At 42.8% G+C, this 18,738-nt stretch overlaps 1 protein-coding gene across 1 annotated transcript in view; it reads right to left on the reverse strand.

The window, feature by feature from the left end:
* Nucleotides 1-2,156: 2,156 nt before the first annotated feature.
* The window catches only part of CNTNAP2 (contactin associated protein 2), a 1,623,532-nt gene continuing 1,606,950 nt past the window's right edge, over nucleotides 2,157-18,738 (reverse strand). The window contains exons 23-24 of the mRNA XM_041002153.1: nucleotides 5,362-5,442; nucleotides 2,157-2,504 (exon numbers count right to left, since the gene is read on the reverse strand). Of these exons, the coding sequence (XP_040858087.1) occupies nucleotides 2,305-2,504; nucleotides 5,362-5,442 (281 nt within the window). The 3' untranslated portion in view covers nucleotides 2,157-2,304. The remainder of the gene's footprint in view (nucleotides 2,505-5,361; nucleotides 5,443-18,738) is intronic.

Consider the following 18,738-nt stretch of genomic DNA (forward strand, 5'->3'; position numbering starts at 1 on the left):
TTTTGTGACAGAAAGGGGCAACAAGTGGAGGGAAGTTGAAAGGGTGAGAATGTTTCCACGTCAGGGGCTGGTTGTGTGGTTTTAGGCCTCTGATCTTTTGGGGAAGAGAGGAAATGTGTTGGGACAAAGACTTAAGCTATCAGGAAAATGTGAGAAATGATAAATTTCTATCTGGCATCATAGTTGGTTACATGCAGAAATAACACCCGCAAAATAGGTTTTAAAATATCAAACACTTCTAAATTACTATGTAATTGGCTTTTTTCAACTTGACAATGCATAAAAGCAGAGACCTAAGAGCAGAGACCTCTTTGTTAAGCAAAATAGTTTTTGGTTTCAACATGTCAGTTGTGAATGTTAGGGTTTGCTGGCGTTTTTTTTTTTTTCATATTAAACACTTTCCCATCTAAAATGTCATGTAGGGAAAAATGATCCAGACCTCTTTAAGGCTTTTGGTCAGATTGCCTGAGGTCTACCAGCCGACTGGAAAGGGACCTGGGATTCCCTTTGGTTCTGTTGCCTTGACTTGGATGGAGAGCAGCTGGTCTGGTGTCTCCTCTGGATGTGCCAGGCACCATCCTAGTGGACCGTTGGCATTTGGGGATGGTGTTTTCCATCACTCACGAAGTTGAGATCCTCAATGACTTAGGCATGCTGAGCATCTTGCAGAGTATGATACACACTTCTCACAGATGGGATTTCTATTTCATCTCGCCAGGCCACGGGGGAAACAGCACCTATACCTTCTTAATCACATCTCATTCTCTTAAGGGAAGGGCAAAGGGGGAACGGCTTCATATTTAATTCATATTTAATTATCTTCAACTTTGGAGGCTAAACATTATTTTCAAATGCAATTAAGAGGCATGGAGAATAGAGATAACAGATCGTAGTCTTTCCAGAAGTAACTTGTCTAATCTTTTTAAAATAAATAAATGTAATCCTTTGGGGGAATTTTCAGTGGGGTGCCACTGTCCCTATTTGTCCACAAGAAGTCTATTCTTTTGAAATAAAAATGAGTTATTTGTTGGCGTAAGTTGGTCAAGGTTCCTGTTTAAGCTCAGAGCTGTGATTAGCTGGACATGGTCCATTCTCTGAGAAGCAACAATCAGTAACCAGGTTTGGGATGAACTTGAGGTTCAAATGTGTTTGTTATAGAAATCCCTGATTCACGGCAGTGTCTGTTTTGGATGGAACAACACGTGGATTAGCTGATTTAAAGTATGGCAGTGTTTTCCATATGATTCCAGAGCAGGAGCAAGAAGAACGTGGCTTTATTGTGTCATGTCCTGTCACAGGACATCGGTAGGATTTTGTCACAGGAATGGAAAAACTAGGGGTTTAAAGCAAAATAAAAACACTTCACTTATGCATTCATTAGAAAGTGTCCACAGTTTTGCTATAACTTTGAAAAAAGTAAACAAATGATAGCATCTGGCTCTAACTCTCCATGGAGGTGTGTGTACACAGAGCATGGAGTCCAACATGTTGCAGATAAGACAGAGGAAAAAAATCTTTGAACAGCTGGTCACCACAGTTTTATAGTTGATACTTACAGATATTAAGTGAGCCTAAGACTACATATATGGAACAATATTAATCTTGTAGAATTCAGTGAAAGATAAAAATCAACCATCTCACTGTACACAACTTCTCCTGGCTGTGTGTCAACACATGACACGCAAAAACACCCTCTCTGCTTTGCACTGCTGGTCTTGGGTGGGAACCCTCAGCTAGCATAGCCTGAAAACTGGCAAAGAGTTGGTTTTTTTTTTTGTGCCCTTTCCTTTTCCTGATAGAACATCCAAAGAAACAGCGTATGAACATGAAGTCGTTACTACAATAGCCCAATTCAAAGTTGACGATACGCAAAAAAGAAGAGAATGTTGGAGGCCATGTATATTTATGTGCATCAGCTTTTCAAGAAAAAAAAATATCCACTTTCTAAGGGCTCTTAAAAACGTAGAAAACTTGCCCTGCTACCATGGGTTTTTAGAACACCTCTAAGCACACACAAAATAAGACAGGTATTACCTACAAATTTCAACCATTGCTTAAAACTCTAAAAGCATTTTTTTTTTTTGTATTTTGTTTTGATACAGAAGGGGAAACAGCTATAAAGAAATATTAAAAAGTATTTTTTGTGTGTGCGGTGGTCAAGAATCTCATGTTGCTTGCGCCCCCCCAGCTTGTGCTGATTGATATCGAAGGATGTGCTCTAGAGTGTGAAGCAGGGTGCTACTGGCCCACCCCTCCTCCCTCGGGAAGCCCCCCTCCCCAGCCCCTAGCCAAGTAAGCCAGCCCTCAGATGAGCCATTCCTTTTTGCTCTCATCAATGGTCTCTGTGAAGTTGGGGTCGTTGTTCATGATGGCAGCGTCGGCGCTCTCGGCGGACTCGGCCCCCTTGGCTTCATTCGTGTGGTAGGTGCCCTTGTGACGGAACATGTACCGGATGAGGAAGACCAGGGTGCAGAGGATGGTGAAAATGACCACGGCGATGACCCCTGGTGGGCACAGAAACAGCAGGGGTTAATTAACAAAGGGGAATTGTCCCTCCGTTGTTGCTGTTGCTACGTGAGACCAGGGAACTCCCGCAATGACACCGATGAGCCTTCGGTTTCCCGCATGAAGGGGTTTACACCGGAAACCTCCCTCTGTCTGTGACTAGATGATGGCATGCCAACAGGTCACAAAGTAGTTAGGAGATGCTCACGTTGTAACAGCTTCTACTGGGCACCTCCCCGAACAGCCAGGGCATCACAAGCAGGCTATAGAAGAGGCGCGGAGGCAGGACTAGAATTAAGGCTATACTAGATCTATCCCAAAAAGGCTTTAGAATGAGACTGAAAAATCTCACGAGGCAAAAAAGTGAATTGTCAAAGCAAACTTGAGTACTTTTCATGGCAGACAATAAGATATTAGAACTCAAGGTAACATTAATGATGTCAGGCATCTAATAAAATGTGACCCAGAATACAAATAAAAAGGTCAGAGATGTCACTCGGCTGCAGGAAACATCGGTTAGGAGATCCAGAAATGACATAATGAAATGAGCAGGTAAGGACTATTTATATAAATAGTCCTTATGTATATATAATATGTATATATAAATAGTCCTTATGTATATATAATATGTATATATAAATAGTCCTTATGTAAAACTAAATGATAGTTTTTAATGTGTTTAGAGGCTTGAAAGGAAATTATCACGATGCGTATGAAGCAAAATGGAAGTTTCAAAGGAAACCAAAGCAAACTTGTAGAACTAAGACTCATATCTGACATAAAAAAATGTACTGCATGGAGCAATACAGATTAGGTCAGGTATAAATAAATATAATACATAAAAATGTTCTGAATAAAAAGGAAAGAGTGGATGATAGGAATCAAGTTTGTGATATCTAAGACATGAACTTTAAACAAATAAGTGAAAAATTATATACTACACAACACTCAGCAGGACTGGAGTAGCCATATTAATGAGTCAGTACGAGGTTACTAGGAATAAAACATTTCATGATGACAAGGGTAAACTCTCAAGCAGACATAAATGAGATATGTTTCCAATTTAAATGAAGCAAAAACTGATGGAAACTGGCTGGTTCATGACGTTGCTTGGATATTTCACACTGTTCTATCAATTACAAATAGAACAATTAAATTCCAGAAGAATTTAGAAGACATGTTCAATATTATCCACAAATTAGGTTTAAGGAAATAATGCTAATTCTATACTCGCCTGTATCAAAATATAGGAAGAAAAGCCAATATTCAGGTATTATAGGGCCAGTGTTACCCTGATATTAAAATCAGAACAAGCATAAAGTACTTAGTATTTCTAGTAATCAGAACCATGCAGACATTACTACTGATCCACTTGATGGCTAAAATTAAGAATACTATTCTAAGTGTTGGAAATACATAGAACAAGTTGGCTTCTCAAACATTGGTCATAGAACTGTACAAGTTTCCATCATTTTGGAAAGCTGGCAATTTTTTTTTTTTAAAAAGCTGCATCTCTACTTTCTATAACCAGGAATTGCACAGCTGGTAATGACTTAGCAGAAACTATACTTGTAAGATTTGTACAAGAATATTCCTAGCAACCTTATTCATAATAACTCACATCTAGAAATAAGCCAAATATTTATGAATAGGTGAACAGATAAGTTGCAACAATTTGTTCAATGGAATACAGTTTGGCTGCAACAATAAATGGCCTATTGAAGCATGCATCAGAGTGACTGGATTTCACAAAGCTGAATAAAGGAAATAAGGACTAGGTTATGAAACTGAGAGCAGACATGAATCTATAGTAGAAGCAAAGGAGAGGTTGCCTTGGCTGGGGGTCGGGGAGGAGTTGTGGGACAAGGGAAGAATCTCCAAAAAGAGCATTAAGAATGATGAAAAATATTGTGCACCTTGTGGTTATGAGCGAATGCATTTGTCAAAGCTCATTGCGCTCTCACACTTGTAAACGCATGATATGCCTTGATAAAGTTGGTTTTACAGCAAAAAAAAACAATGAAACTGGGAAGGAGCTTGATCAAGTTATGACAATTTTTTTTTACAATTAATTTAAGCAGAATGATGAGTGTATTCTAATTCTATATTCCTACTAATTATATATTCATATTTCAAAGCGTTTGTGAACACATCTATTTTGGTGCAAAAATTTACAAACCCATGCACAGATTTTTCATAATATCCATTTTCATGGATGTTGTACATGGCTCTGGAAAATTTACAGCAAAATAAGCTTCTCTCTTAAATGTATTATTTCACAAACTTGTTGAAATTCCCTGGTAGGTGCCTGCTTTCTTCCTGTGGGAAAGGTCTCTGCCAAATCCATGTTCATTGTCAGAGTTTAAATCTTTGGTGTGTGTACCAAAGCTGTATGTTAGGAAGGAAACACCTGTTTGGGATAAGAAGCTGAAGGAGGAGGAGGGGGACGGGGCAGTGGGCAAAAACGATGTCATTGTTCCCACGCGCTACGCTACGCTATGGGAACAGCTGGCTCACTGGCCTCAATGCCTGTCCCCATTCCCAGTTCTATAGGAAACGAACCTGGGTCACTCTGGATGTAAGAGAATGAGAGCAAAGAGAGAGGAGGTGACACAGAAACGTCCTGGCTGTTGTCACTCATGCCTGCTTACATATTCACATCTTGCTTAGCTTACCACCAATATTTTTTTACAGTTTCTCCCCCACTATACTTTGCAATCTTACGCCACATGAAGCAGCAAAATGAATGACATGAATATCTATACCATTCTTTTGTGCTAGACTGTTATTGTATTGAAAACAATCAGTTTCTGCTGGAGAGCAGCCATGCGAAAGCTTGTTGTATCTTCCACTTACCTCCAATGATAGCTGAGTTTCTGTTGACCCCATTTCTGATGGCTTGCCCTTGTCCTGGATTATATGGGAAATCAGCACTGGCTGTGCAGAAAGAAAGGAAGCATCCAGTAAGTCTACCATCAATCCCGAACAGTCTGATATCTGTTTCTTACGATCCTTCTCATGCTTCTTGTGAATGAACAACAGGATGGATGGGACCATATGACCACTCCCGCTCTTGGTAGGAGGCCTGAATAAACACTGCTGCTCATTTGGAGGAGGTGTAGAGAATTCTAGAACCCACTGAGCCGCTCTGTTCCAGTTCCACTGATTCGTGTGGCTTACTGATTAGAGTGAGTTTTCTCACATCTGGCTGAAATGTGCCTCCCTTCTCCTTTGTCCGTTCACGGCTGGTAGTATTTGTAGTGGAGCTCTGTAGAGTTGAAGGCTTTAGCTTAAAAAGCAATGAGTTCATGAACCTACACAGCTTTGGCCGAGTACGGTATACTTTAGAACTTAAGCGGAAAGTATTTTGTAAATGCTGAGACGGCAAAGGTCAGTCTTATCAATTTTCTGTTTGACACAAAATGAGTATCAGGTGTATTCAATTTAGATGCTTGGTTAAGATGAAAAAATGTCAAACACACAGAAGGCAAACCCTAAGGCCTTTGGTCGGCAGAGTATCTGTTATAATTCATGCAAGGCTAATTCACATTCCAAAATGGTTTCACTTAAGTTGGACCTCAATTTGAGAAGTCAAGGTCGATCTTACAGAAACAGCTTTGCCTTGGAGCAGATCACCCTGGTCTCCAGCACAGCCATGGCTACTGGGATAGCAGCACCAACTCAAGATAAAAAAATATCTTCAAAGTAGTTCTTTGGAGTGATTAAATGTATGCCTAAGAAAGCAGATATGGTGATGTTAGACCGATAACACTGAGTTTTCTAGTTTATTACCAGGTTATAGTCTTTACGAATCTCAGGATAATGAAAAAGGTGGGTAGAATTCTTCCTCATTCTGTTCCCATGGGAAAAAAAGGAGATTATGGATTCTATCAGTATGTACTTTGAATCCTGGCTTCCTTGGACTTGACATTCTTTCTTAGGACTTACTCTTTCCTGGGTGTATATATTCCTGTCGGTGTCATTCAGACCTATAGGCACAGGTACAAATCCTGAGCACTCAACGTATTTTTCAAACTAGCAACTACAAAAGTGACTTTTGGAGCTAGCAGCTTTCCCTGGTCTAACCCTAAGTGTAGCTAGGCTGGGAAACAGGCAGAGCCACTGCAAAGCTAAGTGTAGTCAGTTGCTGTCCTATTAGCTCACTTGGCCATTCCGTTCCAGTATTTTCTGGAATAGACTGGATTGATACTCAAAGTTTCAAATATTAGTCCAGGAATGCCAAGATCTTTCATCGATATACCTATTTTCTGTCATTAGATTAATCATAAACTCTTCCTATATGACTAAAAAATGGCTTACAGAAAAAATATATAATAGAGTCCTCCTTTAAACCCAAGGTTTCCAAACTTCCCATTTCTTTCCACTTCTGGGGAGGGGAGAAAGCAGGGAGAAGTGATATCCAGCCTTCACACCATCCCAGTCCCCGAGGATGGGGAACAGCCTGTCTTTAGAGAAGTGTATTCGTAGATATTATTGATGCCTTCATTCATTCATTCTTCCAATTTTTGTAGAATATCTACCAGGTCAGATTGATTTTTTTTTTGCTGGCAAAACACAATGGACCATAAAATAGGCGAAATGTTTTATTAATCAGGTTTCTGATCCCATATACACAGCCTGTTTATTCCAGGGACTGTTGAAGCATTTGGTTTATATAGTCAAATACTGATTTAAAGCGTGGGTGTGGTTTGAATTATGAACATTGCTACTTACAGTGAATTGCCTGAAATTGCCTGGTAGTTACCACACTGTGAGTCCCACACCATCAAGGCACAGTAAGATTGGGTTATTAATGTATATACTTCCCTGGCATAAGCCACCCTACAGACAGTCAGTTTCCCACAGATGAAAGCCTCAGCTTTAAGATTTACTTATTTGAAAGATAGAATTTATACATGTGAGTGTGCACATAGATGTGTCTTCTATATTGGTTCATTACCCAAATGGCCACAACAGCCAGAACCTGGCTACTGTCAGGAGCCAGGAGCTTCTTCCAGGTCTCCCAGGTTTATGGCAGGGACCCAGGATTTGGGCCATCTTCTGTTGCTTTCTCAGGTCCAGTAGGGAGCTGGATGGTAAGGGGGTCCCCTGAGATGTTAACCGGGGCCCACATGAGATGCTAACGTCTCTGGTGGCAGTTTTGCCCACACTGTGCCACAAGGCTGGCCCTGAAAGCATCTGCTCTGGTTACTCAGCTCCTGCATCTCTTCCAGGTCCTTTCACATGTGATTACTCCTCTGTGGGCCCTGTGCTGTCCACGTTCCTCTAAAAAGTGGCAAAGCTCATGATCCAGCTAGAATTAGAACTCAGGTAGAGTTGATTCCAGGTCAATGTGAACTCCTCTGCCTTTTTGAAGGGCAGGAAGAGACAAGTGAGCAGTTGAGGAGGATCCACTTTTCAGGGGGTTTGGGTGGGACCCACCAGAGGAGGCGTGAAGGGAATTGGACATACAGAGTTCCAGGTGCTTTTAGTACACTTACATGGGAATGCTTACAAGGTGGAAAGCTTTGGAGGTAGACCATAATTCTTATATTTGGTAAAACAGAGAGAGATCTCTTAATCTTTCAATAATAAATGTGTGCCTTCAAAATATATTGAGTATGATGACAACCCTTTGCAATCATTTTGTCTATTGTATAATATTCATGGTGATATGGGACAGTTGGCCTTTCTGCCTCAACTTGCATGGCTAGTGGACCAAGGCACAATTCCTTTGTGGTCTGAAGCCTACTGACCATTGCATCTTGGCCACAGAACTGTGGGAAAACACAGATGCTTAGAGATGATGGTAGGCCTCTTCCCATTCCGCTCTACCAATACAATAGTGGAAGGTATGGAAATGGTAGAAGTGGCCTGAAATGACGAGAGCATGACAAGAGCTAGAGGATAACATTTGAACATATGCCAGCATTGTGTCTGATCTCAATCTGAACACTTGGCATGGGAAGAAGGTCTTGCTTGGGCCAAATTTCTTTTCTGTCTTCCGTTATGGGCCACTTTGCTAACGCAACTCAACATTCTGAACACACAGGTCCCTACTGCTGTAGGTAAGCACGGTTCTTCTGACTCACATGCTGCTCTCTGCCTGGTCGTCTGTTTTATATCTCCTTTCCTTCATCAAATCTTACCCTTTTCCTGAAGGTATTCAGAGCAACCTCTACCTAGGTGGCTGGTTCTCTTGCGATGGATATAATTTTATTTTTTTAAATTTTATTTCAAAGGCAGAGTTGCAGGTTGTGTGGGGACTGGGGGTGGGGGAGGGAGAGAGAAGGCTCCCATTTGCTTTTTCGTTTCTCCCAATGGCCGCAACAGCCGGGCCAAGGCCAGGAACTTGAACTCACATGGGTCTCCGCCCCCCCTCCCCCCCAATTGATGACAGTGACATAAGTACTTGGACCAATTTTTGCTGCTTTCAGGAACAAGCTATTTAGGAAACACTAATGCCAGTAGTTCCTGTAAGTCAGGCACCATTCTAAATCATTTTCATGTATTCCCTCTTTTAGTCTTCATGTGAATCTTAGAAGGTAGGTACACCCATCCAGATTTGGAGGACTAAAGTCTTCTTTGAGGTTATAAGACCAGGCCATAGTTAACCAAGAATTGAACCCAGGAGCCGGGTTTCAGCAAGCTGAAACTAAGCTGTCTCTGGTGAGAAGGCACCAGTCCCATGGTCAACAGCATCGCGCCGTCTAAGGTAATCTAGCAAGTGGGTCTATTTGTTCTTTCTGCGGTTGGTGGATAGCGCAAGGTCAGTGCCATTGAATGGCTTCCGAAACACTTGGGGAGGGACGGGTGGGACAAAGGATACTTCTGCATGATGGTAGTAGCATCCATTGAGCAATGCAGCAAACCCAGAAATCTAAAGCAACACAGAAGTACAGAAACCCCACACTGCCTTGGTAACTGATAGGAACCCCTCAAGGGCCAATGCAGCAGAGACGAAGTGGTTTTCACTACTGCAAATGCGCTCGGGGAGCCTGCAATAGTGCTAATTGTGTTGTAAACCATGATTGTCAGCATATAATTTTTGATTACATGTACAGACTGAAAAATGAATAGAGGTTTCAAGACAGGTGCTTCACTACTAGAAACTGATTAACAAGATGATTTTTAGGAACAGAATATTCAAAAGGGAATATTCAAAAGGGATCTGAATTCTTTAGCATCCAATTGCTCATCTGCTCCCTTGAGTGGGTAGGAGAAGGAGGAGTGAAGCTTTTTTTTTTTTTAAAGCTATAGGAAATAAATTTGGTGATTATAGTTCTCATTTACTAAGTTTCAAAGTATGTGTAATTGCGGACTGCAGGCTCAGAAACCAATGGCAAATAAAACACAGTTTAGTGTAAATCCTGATACTCTAACATAATTTCTCCCTCTCTCCTACTCCTTCAGCTTCAGGTTGTCAGCTATCAGAGGCAAAACATTAGACGGGATCTGACATCTCCTAGAGAAAAAAGATCTCCATGGAAACCAGCATCTAGATGATAATTCAAGACACTTCAACAAAACTGCCATTAATTAGAATTTAAATACAACATTTTTCTGCAGGAGTCTGGAGGAGTCTGGAGGCTGTCTGTGGGCTCTGTTTTTCATTCTTTGTTTCTTTTTCACTTGAATCTCTCTTTTCAAATCTGAGTTTCACAGAAGAAAATTATTTTTTTCTCAAATGAGTTTTTGTTTTTGCCTTCGCTAGGATCGATGTTCCACAAGAAGGAATAAGGACTAAGATGCTGAAGAGAGAAGGGTCGTTGTTTTATTTTAAATGAGGACACTGCAGCTCACATTTCCAGGAGAGAGAATTCTTACCAACATGGGTTGTTGCCCACACAGTCAATATGTGGCCTGTGTCAGTTTTACATCGACCCTTTTACCTCAGCTTCTAAAGAAAGCAAGGAAGCTAGAATTTCTTATTTGGAATGTGAAAGAGATGATAAATTTTTGTACTGTACCACAAGTTAAACATTGTGTATTTTCTTTTTTTTTTTTTAAAGCAACCATTTCAGGGCTGGTATGAAGGCTCAATAAATTAATCCTTTGCCTTTAAGTGTTAGGATCCCACATGGGCACTGGTTCATGTCCTAGCTATTTCACTTCCAGGCTGGGTTCCTGTTTGCAGCCTAGGAGAGCAGTAGAGGACACTTCGAGCCCTGGGGACCCTGTATCCACGTGCGAGACCTGGAAGACGGTCACAGTTCTTGGCTTTGGATTGGCTCAGCTTGGGTTGTTGTGGCCATTAGGGGAGTGAACAGTGGATGCAAGATCTCTCCCTCTCTGTTTCTGCTTCTTCCTGTAAATCTGCCTTTTCAACAAAATAAGTACATCTTTTAAAAAAAAATGTGAGGGCCCAGTACAGTAGTCTAGCAGCTAAAGTCCTCGCCTTGCATGCACCAGGATCCCGTATGGGTGCCGGTTCTAATCCTGGCAGCTCTACTTCCCATCCAGCTCCCTGCTTATGGCCTGGGAAAGCAGTTGAGGATGGCCCAAAGCCTTGGGACCCTGCACCCGTGTGGGAGAGCTGAAAGAAGCTCCTGACTCCTGGCTTCGGATGGGCTCAGCTCTGGCTGTTGTGGGCACTTGGGGATTAAATCAGTGGGTGGAAGATCTTCCTCTCTCTCTCTTCCTTTCTGTATATCTGGCTTTCAAATAAAAACAAGTAACTCTTTTACAATAATAATAATAAATATTAGAGACAGAGAGAGAATGAGAGACTGCACCACACTGGTTCAATGGCCCATATGCCTGCGAAAGCTGGAACTTAGCTGCACCAAAGCCAGGAGCAGGGAGCACAGGCTGGGCCTTCCTGGCAGGCAGCAGAGCCCCAGCTGCTGAAGTCATCTGCTGTGTGCCGCCCTGCAGGGTCTGCATCCAGAGGCAGCTTTTAGCAGAGCCAGGTCTTGAACCCAGACCCAGGCTGTTTAACCCCTAGGCCGAATGCCAGTCCCATTTCCAGCTCCTCAGAGGGAGATGGTAAGTGCTGGCATGATTGTTCAAGATCCAATGGCCAAGTAATAAATGCTTAATAATTAGGTGAAAAGAAATAAAGCGGATGAACTTGTCATCACCTGCTAAGTATCTTGACTATTAAAGCATGCCGACTTTATGTGGCAGAACAGAACGAAAGGTTGATTTGATGATATTTCCTCCATTGGTCAGTTTCAGTTGCCTTTTAGGAAAAAGATGCTTGGACTAAGTGACACTGCAGGCTTTGATTAACTACACTGGTAGATACACTCGTTGGAAATAGCTCGTTTCTGACAGGCACCCCGGCTTTGTATGTCACTAGGCAAACACTGAGATGTGTTGTGTCCGTGTTATTCACTTTGGCTCAGGTGGATGGATTGTTCCTTTGTTAATGTTTAGCTGTAGTTAATGTAACAGCTGGGGAACTGATGGTCGGAGTTCTTGTTGGATCACATGAACACTTGTTGGTTGCAGAAGCTCACAGCCGGCTGCCACAGATTCTGCGGCTCCGCACCTCTTTCTGCAGCCCAGGGGGCAGTTGGGTGGTGGCTGGGTCCAGCCACATGTCCGCAAGGTGCCAGAGTCGGGGTTAGCAGGTGCAGAGACAACTCATCCGGGACTCCCACTGCAAGTCCTCAGACAAGTCTAGCTCCGGGAGTGGCAGAGCCAGGGCCAGGGTGCCCCATGGTAAGGGGCTGCACATCATAGGCTAACAATGTCACGGTGTTCTTGCGTGAGGTTTGTCATCCGTTCTTCCCTCTCTGCCTCACAGTGACGTGGGTAGGAGTGTAGGGGTGGAGAAGCCCCATGTCTGGGGGAGCATGACAAGTTTGGGAACTGGCAAATCTCTGTTGGGAAAATCGGTGCTTCTTCGGCCACACGCCATCCAGGTTGCGTTACTTTCTGTAAATACAGGGTCTGGGGAACAAGGGTGTTTCTGCACCGTGTGAATGGTGGGTTCTTTGGCTTAGGAAAATTACCATACCTTTTGAGGTGGTCTTTCCCCACCCCTCTATATGCCTCATTTTGATGTGTCTTAGGGGCAAAGCAAGCAAATGGATTCCTCGGTGCTCTGGTTCATGGATGAAAATGAGTCGGATGAAAACCACCTGCACCTTGTTAAAATGCAGTCTGACGGACTTGGGCGGGGTGAGGCACCTGAGTGTCTGCACACCTAACAGGCTGCCAGCATGCTGGAGTGCACACCTCTCCCTGAGTCAGCAAACTGAAGCACCCTGGGCCATCCGATTCGTGTGTGTGTGTGTGTGTGTGTGTGTGTGTGTGTGTGTGTGTGTGTGTGTGTGTGTGTGATGTGGCTTGAGAGGGAAACGGAATAATCCACAGAACTTTGTTTTTCTAGGCTAAATCATTTTGTGCTTTCAATGATCGTCATGACAGAACGCCCTGCAGGTCCCGTCCCTGAGCTCGAGTTTTCAGTGTTGTGAAACAATAATAAGGCACACGGCTTTCATTTCTGGCAGTTCTGTAGGGTCTTTCATTGTAAGGGAGAGCCCACTGCTAATTCGTTTTTAGAGCAGTTGAAGCACAGCCATGCAGTATAATAAACAGTTATGTTGGCTATGTCTTGGGAGACTTTTGCTGGTTTAAAATTAAAGCACATATCAGCCCTCTAAAGCCTGTTCAGGGAGGGGAGGATAGTATGTTGTCACTTAGGCTCCTCTGGTTTTTGAGGAACTCAAGGGCATATATGAGAGTAAACAGTGTGTTTTTGTTTTTTAAAAAAATATTGTGTCCATTGCGCTGGAGTTTATTGGGTTTTTTTTTTTTGGAAACAATTGTTTCCTGTTGAACAGTCATGCGTGGGTGTGGGTATGCAGTGTCAGAGTCCCCCAGCTCAGAGTGGAAATCTTTTTTTGTATATGATTTATTTATTTGTCATTGGAAAGTCAGATATACGGAGAGGAGAGAGAGGAAGATCTTCCATCCGCTGATTCACTGCCCAAGTGGCCACAGTGGTTGGAGGCCTGGGGGAGTGTGGGGGAGCTTGGGGGAGCACGTGTCATGGTTTTGGCAGCCGGGAAGGACAAAAGGGCTCCTTTGGCTGCCCATCTGTTGCTTTGAGTGGAAATTCCTAAGTTGTCCCTGACCCAGGTGGGTCTTTTCAGAATGGTGAGATAGTCCTGCTTGGCCTTGGCTGTTCAGAGTACAATGAATAAAGCTGTATTTTAGAAAATATTTCTCCAGACTATCTCATCTTGCATAAAGCGTGGTATTAATTGAAGCATACGTCCGTGCTCTCCATGGGCTGGGACTGACTCTGCCAAGGTGTGCGGGGTGGCTGTGCCGTCGCTGCTACTCCAGTCAAGTGTGACATGGAGCCCATGTAGTCCTACGTGTTCACAAGGAGTGCAGTCATCTTATGGCCTGCTGAGAGATTCTGGCTCCACCACGTGGTCTACCATCAGGTGGAGCTGAGCAAACCTAATGTGCTTTTAAAAATTAATTTTGCATTTATTTTAAGCCTTTCGTCCATGCCCAGTAGGGCTATTGGTTTTGAAATACTCTTTTCAGCTGCATTAATGCAAGTGAAAATTTATAATTCCAATCCCAAGACTATTTTCTTCCAGAAAGCTGACTTCGGAAAGTGAAGGTAAAAGCCCTGCGCTAAATAGCTTGTCATTATCTTTTGAGCTGCTTCCCTCCTGAATTAACCTCAGACCTCAGAAGGCAACTGGCTTAGCTCTGTGATGGGTCAAATGGCTCATGGTCATCACAGAATGCCTTGGAACACACATGACCCTCTGTCACGTGTACTCCCTGGTGCCGGCTCCTGTTGCCACAATGTGATCAACTTCTTGTAAAAGCTACATGCTTCTTTTGTGGTTCTGCTTCTCATTCATGTCAAGAGTGTGGGGGGGAAAAGCATTTAATTGACTTTAGCAGCCATGAGGATGAATAATTCCATATGAAAAAGTTGGAAAAGTCCAGCTCCCTGCTTGTGGCCTGGGAGAACCTTAGAGGATGGCTCAAGGCCTTGGGACTCTGCACCCACATGGGGAGGCTTCTGGCTCCTGGCTTTGGATTGGCTCAGCTCTGGTTCTTGTGGCCACTTGAATGGACCAGCATATGGAGGATCTTTCTGTCTCTCCTTCTCTCTGTAAATCTGCCTTTCCAATAAAAATAAATCTTTAAAAAGCCTTTGCTCTTGCTCTCAGGCACAGAATTCAAGAGTGGAAACAAGAATGTAACCCTGTCTCTTAGAATCATCCACGCGGAGCATGTACCATCAAGCAAAGGTGTCAAGGGAGTGAGATGATACTGGTATTTAAGTGATGTGTTTCCTACACAGGGCATTTGGTGGCGAGCCACAGACTTCATCTGGATGCTTCTGCATGATGTTCATGGGCTGAGCCACGAGCTCCCGGTTGGCCAGTTGAGGTGAAGACAGCATTTCCAGGGACCTACCGGCAGGGATGGCCACCTGGGGATGGCCGATACAATCATGCAATGGTGAGTCTGTGAATGAATGATGCTGGAAGATTTGGAAGGTGTGGTGCTCTGTTGTGTGTGGCTCCCTAACTCTGGGACATAGTGCTATGAGAGGCACCTAAGTGAAAATGTATTTAGGTCAAGGATCAAAATAAATTGAGAAAGTTGGTAAAGAGCTACTTCCATAAAAAGCAGCAGGTGCCAAGGGGTATTAGAGACACTGACTGAACACTCAGTGATCCAGGGACCATCCATGTTGCCCAGGAGCTGGCTAGAAATGCACCATCTCCAATCCCATTTCTAACCCACTGAATCTGCAGGCTCTGATTTCCCCGGGCGGTTCTAAGGATATTAGCTTCGGGAGTTTCTTTGAATTGTTTCGCAACTTGAGATGGAGAGACGGAGTAGTCCATTGTGGGACGAGTGGGCATCGTAAGGTAATTATTCATAAACTTCTGTCATCACTAAAATTCTGGGCAATCACAATAGCATACTGGAATTCTTGAATTCACATGTGAAAATAATATGGAAGAGCAGACAGAGAAATTCTGAAAAATAAACCATCCCAAAACTGAAGGGAAAAAGATCAGCTTTGTGAGATACTAAGTATAATTATAAAAGCTCAGTGATTTGTCACAGCTTGTTTCTGCCAAACATGAACGCAGTTTAGGATTTGTTAAAGGCAGGGCAGGCGGAGGTTCAAGCGATGATGCTGGGGAAACAAGTGGGGCAAAAATTGGATTCTAACCTTACTCTTTCCACCAAAAGTAAATGTTCAATGCAGGAAACAAGTAGACCTTACACATAAATCATTAAATCTTTAAGCAAAAAAAAAACCCACAAAATAATTTTAAAATAATTTGAGAAGGTATCAAAATCCTAGAACCACCAAATGCTTTTTATTTCAGCATACTGAATTTAAACTTGTTAACATAAAGGATTTTTCCTATACAAACTGCATTTAATGTTTGCCATTTAAATGCACATTAAAGTGGGAAATTAACAAAGAATGGTTATGAATCAGTAAGTTCACAATAGGAAAGAATATGAATATGGAAGGTTTACAGAGAAACACAAATGATTCCTCAGCTTTTTCAAATGTATTTAATCTTATGATTGATGAAATAGCAAACAGTACAGCAAAATGAAAAAAAAAAACAATGCATTGTGCTGGTGAGGGTATAGGAGAGAAAGGTCAAAGTCAAAGGGAATCTCATTGGGGAGTGATTTGAAATATACTTTGATCAAAAATCATGTTATACAAATGACTTATTATGGAACCACTGCAGAGACAAAAGATTGGATGCAACTAAAATGACCATTAGTTAGAAATTAACATTCTAATACCTATATATAAATGGTGCTTTTGCAAAAAAAGCAAAATCTGGATCATTTGCAGGAAAACACATTAGCAAATAGGAGACAATTTTCCTTGACCGATAAATGAAGATTAGTCGATACAATGGCCTCATCAGGCAATCTGAGCGTAAGGCTGAGAACAGAGGATGGCTAGAAATAAAGGCGCAATTACAAAAGCTGGCATGATTACTTGAGGGTGCTTGTGGGTTGTGAAGAACTCCACTGAATCTCCACGCAGTGTTAGAATATTCATCCTATCCGTAACTGTCTTGCTGACTTTCTGGGAGCAGGCTCCTACTCCTGGGAAGGCTGACTTGCCACCCTTTGCACACCCGTGTGAACTCAGTGGTTTTGGCTCTGACCTGACTGGCAGAGAGAGAGCTGGGTGACATGAAATGCACTCTGCTCATGGCCTTGAGCTGCCTGCTTGGATCAGGAGCTGCTGAGCTTTGGAACAGGGCACCAGGGAATGAGAGCTGGCAGCGGCTTCCTTCTGGAAGGAGGTGGACCACTTCCCAGTATATGAGCTGTGTGGATGGACAAGTCCTGCCACTAGTAATTAATTACAACCTTTATAACTAGGTCTTCAGAAGCTTTACCTCTTAAAGAGCTTGCATTAGTTTCACTTCTGGTACTTAAAAATTATATTTATGGAGTCCCATGTGATGTCATGATGCATGTATACGCTGTGTAATGTTCAAATCAGGGTAAACCTCTCTCATCCATTTCTAAAAGCTGAAAAACATTCAAAATCCTCTTCTGCTTTTTTGCAGTTGGTTTCTAAAACACACCGGACATTGTTGCTTACTTGTAGCCCTCCTCCTGTGTAGTAGAATACCACAGCTTGCTTCTCTAGTTTGACCCTGGCCTAGAACTGGGTCAGCAGCCTTTTCCCATCCCTCCTCCTCACCCTCTCGGGGGTAGCCTGCTGGAACCAGCATTCTGCCGCCAACCTCCAAGAGTTCACCTCCTTCAGATTCCACCCGAGTGAGATCATACGGTGTTTGCCCTTCTTATCTGGCTAATCTCACTTGTCGTCGGGACCCCTGGTTCCATCTCTTTTCAGGGTGGGACACTACCCTGTGTACAGGTGGGTACCACATACTCATCAGTTGATGGGTTGTTTCCATTTTTTTTGGCCGCCTCTATCGGAGCAATATTTAAAAAAAAATATTCTAGGACGCGGTGTTTGGTCTATGAATTTATACTGCTCAATACCCTCAAGTTCATTGCCTTCTAAGGCAGCCTGGTGCACAGCTGAGGGCTGCTCCTCAGCACAGCCCCAGACTCTTGGCATCTTTTTTCTGATGTTTGTTTTGTTTTCACATTTCACAGTGTGCGTGTGGCCATCTGCAGTTGTCTTTCTACTGGCAAGTCCTTTCCAATCCAAGGAAATAGAACTGCCTGCATTCGAGAAAGAAAAAAAGCCAAAGCGGGTAACTGGAGGTGAACCACAGCACGCGTTAGACACTCTGTGACCTTGAAGTAAGCCTGTGTTCCACCTGGTAAGGCACACTCTAAAAACTGGTCTTAATGATGTTTCAGAGACTGGCTATATTTCTGTTCTCATGGGAGCAAAACAAAAGTTAACTGGAGGTCAACTCATTTTGATCTAATCAAATCATGCATAGGAAGGATTTCAAGTATCATTTTGCCCTACAAAGATGTAGTATTACTGCTCCGTGCTTGGTCCTCTAATAGCAATGAACAAAATCACAATATTACTTATTGATCTGTTTTCACTAAGTCGGCCCAATTTAAGTCAATTCATTGGCAAAACTGCATTGTAAATGATATCTCCTGGACTTGCGCTATACACAGCCTCGCCAACCATAAACCTCACTCACTCGGGAGAATATTGCCGGAGCCCAAAGAACATGGGAGAGGTAACGAGTCACTTAAGGCATCCCATGCCAGGGAAACCGACATCCCTTACAATGCATTTCCATTTAAGGAAGCAGAAAGATCGCAAGGCCTATGGCGAGAGACCTTGCCTTTCCAGTCCCATGCTAACACCAGGTGTTGGCCAAAACGGACCTGGCCGTAAGTATGAATTGAGTGGTAGGATTGTTAAGGTCTTTGAAATAGCCCACTTATATAGTATTCTTCAGAGCATGCTTAATTTTGTCAAGTGTATAATCCTCAATCCGAAGCAGCATCTTGCAATGTGTTTGATGTCTGTTTAAATAAATGAGGTAAAGGCTGACTTCCTTATGAGGATAGATGAGTGCCTGTCGGGTGTTAAGAATTATGTATAGGGGAGGTTATTTGTTAAAAGGTGAATAGAAATGGAGGATTGAATTTGGAGGTGTGTTTAAATGGAGGTGGTAAGTGGTGCTTAAGGGTGTGAATAGTGGAGATGTGGTGGGGGGTATAAGAGGAAGAGTGAGTTAGTTTTGAGGAAGGTGATTGGGTGGGATGGTGGGGGGAATAGGGGTTGGG

This window comes from Ochotona curzoniae, unplaced genomic scaffold (assembly GCF_017591425.1).
Source record: "Ochotona curzoniae isolate NIBS_2020 unplaced genomic scaffold, NIBS_Ocur_1.0 scaffold_2476, whole genome shotgun sequence".
NCBI lineage: Eukaryota > Metazoa > Chordata > Mammalia > Lagomorpha > Ochotonidae > Ochotona > Ochotona curzoniae.